Source organism: Bison bison, unplaced genomic scaffold (assembly GCF_000754665.1).
Source record: "Bison bison bison isolate TAMUID 2011002044 unplaced genomic scaffold, Bison_UMD1.0 scf7180017864471, whole genome shotgun sequence".
Classification (NCBI taxonomy): domain Eukaryota; kingdom Metazoa; phylum Chordata; class Mammalia; order Artiodactyla; family Bovidae; genus Bison; species Bison bison.
Window position 1 is genome coordinate 30105846 of NW_011495032.1, and position 4480 is coordinate 30110325.

The 4480-nt window shown below is 36.0% G+C and overlaps 1 protein-coding gene across 4 annotated transcripts in view; it reads left to right on the forward strand.

Annotated features, from left to right (window-relative positions):
* CREB1 (cAMP responsive element binding protein 1) overlaps positions 1–4480 on the forward strand; it is a 51142-nt gene extending 46662 nt beyond the window's left edge. For all 4 annotated transcript variants that reach the window (XM_010861061.1, XM_010861060.1, XM_010861062.1 and 1 more), the window contains one exon: positions 4029–4480. In XM_010861061.1, the coding sequence (XP_010859363.1) occupies positions 4029–4173 (145 nt within the window). In that variant the 3' untranslated portion in view covers positions 4174–4480. The remainder of the gene's footprint in view (positions 1–4028) is intronic.

A 4480-nucleotide genomic window follows, 5' to 3' on the forward strand; every position in this document is an offset into this window, starting at 1 on the left:
CAATGCAGAAGTCCTGGGTTCAGTCCCTGGGTTTGGAAGATCCCCTGGAGAAGGGAACAGCTACTCATTCTAGTATTCTTGCCTGGAATATTCCATGGACAGAGGAGCCTGGCAGGCTGTAGACCATGGGGTTGCAAAGAGTCTGACACGACTGAGCAACTTTCACTTTTTCATTCAACTATATAAAACCAACCATTAATAATGAAGGTTTGTTTTTATTGAGATGGGAAGATGCTCATAGTGGAAAAGAGCAGGTTACCAATATATATATTATAATCCCATTTTTGTTTATTTTTATTACAGAAGATAAACATACTCATTATAAGCATATTAGGAAACATAACCTAAAATATATACTCACCACTAATGTACCACCCAAAATGTTAACATTCTGGAGTATAATTTTTTTCCCCTAGTATATATGTGCAATGATAAATAACATACTTTTAGTATAGTTTTTAATTTTTTATTTTGGAAAAATTTTAGCTTATGGGAACAGTTAAAAGCATTTTAGTACAGAGTTCTAGATACTCTTATCAACCTTCTCAACTTTCTTACAATTTTAGCATATTATATAACCAGTCTGTGTTTCTTAAAACTAAAGAAATTAACATTCTGTCATATACTGTGGATAGTAATTAACATAGTATTTTTGGACTTCCCTGGTGGCTAAGACTGTAAAGTGTCTGCCTACAATGCGGGAGACCAGGATTCAGTCCTTGGGTCGGGAAGATCTCCTAGAGAAGGAAATGGCAACCCACTCCAGTGTTCTTGCCTGGAAAATCCCATGGACAGAGGAACCTGGTAGGGTACAGTCCGTGGGGTCGCAAAGAGTCGGACACGACTGAGCGACTTCACTTTCTTTCTTTTTTATCATGGTATAATACCATTAACTGAACTATCCATTTTATTTTAATTTCCTCAGTTATTCCACTTTTCTCTACCAAAATCCAATCCGGGTTACTACATTGCATTTATTCATTGTGGCTCCTCATCTCCTCCAGTCTGTGACAGTTGTTTTCTTTTGAAGAGTAATAAACTTTCTTTCAGAATATCCCTCACTTTGGACCTGTGTGCTGTTTTCTTATGATTAGATAAAGGTAATGAATTTGGGGGAAGAATCCCACAGAGGTGTAATCTGCCCCTTCTTGTCACTTATCAGGAAGCACATACTAGCATGATTGATTCCTGACAATGTTCACTTTGATCACTTGGTTAAAGTGCTCTCCAACTGCTCCACTACATTTATTTTTCTCTTTTTACACCCTCTTCCCTACAAGCACGTTACTCCATTCAGCCCACACTGAAATGGAGGATTATTAAGTACCACCTCCTGGAACAGAGAGTATCAAAGAATTTTTGGTTATAGGTGAAAACTAACACAGTAATTGGTGTAATTTCACAAAGATACTTGGAGACTATGCAAATATCTTATTTCTTTTTCAGGTATTCCCCACTAATTTTAGTATTCACAGGAAGATCTTTCCTGATTATTACTATGATATTATAATGAGAATTTTGTTTCCCCATCCCTTCTGCAATTATTAACTGGAATTCTTTAAGGAAAATCTTTCCCTTCCCCGTGTATTTTTTATATCAGTATGAATTTATAGATATTTACCTTATTCTTTGGGCTGTAATTCAATATTACTTAATTATGATATTGTTAAGATTATTCCAGCTTTGGCCATTAGGAGTTCTTATAAGTTGGTTCCTGTGTCCTTTAGATGGCATCTTAATTTTCTTGAAGCTCATCTTTATTTTCTGACACTACATTATCCAGGTTCAACTTCTCATCTTACGGTTTTCTCTGCCTTAGCTTTGAAATCAGCCATTTCTTCAGTGAGCCCTAGTTTCTTTCATTGGAAAATGGTTTACTTTGACCAGTTGGTTAAAGTGCTGTCCAACTGCCCCCCATTACAGTTATTTTTCTCTTTTTATAAATTTTTCAAAGTGCTCTTTGCTACTGCGGTTTCACAGGCCCTCTTAAAGGACAGAGCTAGGAAATATATATGTGCGTGTGTATATACACTAGCTCATGTATACACACATCTATAGTTCTGTGTATTACTATATACTGTAGTAATTACTGTAAGTATGTTTTACTAACCCCACTGACTAATCTCTAACCACAGGGTTTATTTTAGCCTTACCTTCCCCCTTTGCTTATTTGTAACTTCGTTCTCTGAGAGAAACTGGGCTTCCCAATAAAGATGGTTTATTTATGTATTTATTAAACACTAGTATCATATAAAATAGTTTTATAATTGCTAACTTATACCCCTGTGAGAAACAAATTTACAATACAACATTTATGTACAATTCTTTTTTTTTTTTTTTTTTTCGCTTATAACCTTAAAGTACTAGTAAAGGCACTGTTTTCAGACTTACTTAGCTGTGCTTCTTTTTTCCCTACTCCTTTCAGTGAGGTGGGTGGTGGTGGTGGTTTAATTGCTAAATTCTGTCCAACTCTGTGACCCCATGGACTGTAGCCTGCCAGGATCCTCTGTCCATGGAATTTCCCAGGCAAGAATACTGGAGCAGGTTGTCATTTCCTCTTCCAGGGAATCTTCCCGACGCAGGGATCAAACTTGTATCTCTGCTTCACAGGCTCGTTACCCCTGAGCCACCTGGGACGCCCTCGGTGAATTTATGGCATACATTTACAGTAAAGTTAGATTTGTCAAAGTGTTCATTCAGTTCTGGGATTACCTGATATCTTGTTCTCTGTTTTTAAGTTGTCATTACTTTACTCTGTGCTGCGTGGTTCTCTGGCGTCTGACAGACATATCTCCCACCACAGTGCCGTACAGTGCATTTATACCATTCTAAAAAGCATTCCCAGTGATGATTCTTGGTGGTTGGCCTCTACCCCTTTCCTCAGCTCCTAGAAACCACTGAACTGTTTTCCATCTTCTTCTGTCTTTTCCAGAATCTCCTGTAACTGTAACCTTTTGGATATGACTTCTCTCACTTAGCACAATGCATTCAGGATTCATTGTTAGTGGTTTGAGTCAGGTAGTTGGTTTTATCCCTGGTATTCTATGGATGTGGTTTATCCATTCACCTTAAAGTTTATCTTCATTTCTAGTTTTGAAGTATTATGAATAAAGTTACAATGAACAGTTAGATACAGGTTTTTGTATGAACTTTCAGTTCACTTGAGTAAATATCTAGGAGTGGCCTGGATGGATGCAATGATAGGTATATATTTAATAAGAAACTGCCAAACTGTTCTTCAGAGTGGCTATACCATTTGCCTTTCTACCAGCAATATGTGAAAGTTCCAAGTGCTCTGTATCAAGTGTTATAACTATATTTTATATTTAGGTCTTTGATCCCTTTTGAATTAATTTTTGTAAGGTGTGAAGTGTGTTCAGGTTTATCTTTCTGTATCAACTGTTTATTCTAGCACCATTTGGTAAAAAAGATTATTCTTTCTTTGTGGAATTGCCCTTGTACTTCTGTCAAAATGTAATTGACCATATTTGTATAGGCTTGTTTCTGGGGTGTCTGGCTTGCTTCATTGTTTTTTTTTTTTCTTTTTTTTTTTTGCTTCATTGTTTTGTGTATCTGCCCTTTTGCCCATTCAGTCCATTGGGAGAATCTTTTCATTCTCTTCTTTTCTTAAAAGTACTCAGATAGAAATTTTTGAGACACTTTAAGAGGCACTCTCTAAGCTAAAGAGTTCTTTAAATTTTTTATTTAAAGCTCATTTGAATTTTTGTATTCTATTCCAAAATATAGTAATTTTTATTTTCATGTGAGAATGCTTGCTACCCTTCTGCCCCATCAATTAAAATTGGTGCTTCAGAACAGTTTTTTTTTTAATCAGTTTTCTATGGTATGTTGAAAATTTTACATTAGGCAATTTCCAAGTCATTCTCTTTATTTTTTCAAATGCCTAATCTATAATATATTAAAATGTTTGTTGCTTTGAGCCAGATCTCTTTTTTTAATGTATTCTATCTAACCCAAAATAAAGGCTGCAGAAATGTTGCCTAATCTTTCCTGTCTTTTGCTTATAGGGAAGCAGCACGAGAGTGTCGTAGAAAGAAGAAAGAATATGTGAAATGTCTAGAAAACAGAGTGGCAGTGCTTGAAAATCAAAACAAGACACTGATTGAGGAGCTAAAAGCACTTAAGGACCTTTACTGCCACAAATCAGATTAATTTGGGATTTCAATTTTCACCTATGATGGTGGGAAAAGGACTGGCTTGGCCACAACCAGAAAGACAAAATAAACATTTTATTTTCTAAACATTTCTTTTTTTCTATGCGCAAAACTGCCTGAAAGCAACTACAGAATTTCATTCATTTGTGCTTTTGCATTAAACTGTGAATGCTCCAACACCTGCCTCCACTTCTCCCCTCAAGAAATTTTCAGCACCAGGAATCATGAAGAGACTTCTGCTTTGTATCCCCTGCCCTCTTCAAGAAGTAATAATTTGTTTACTTGTAAATTGATGGGGGAAATGA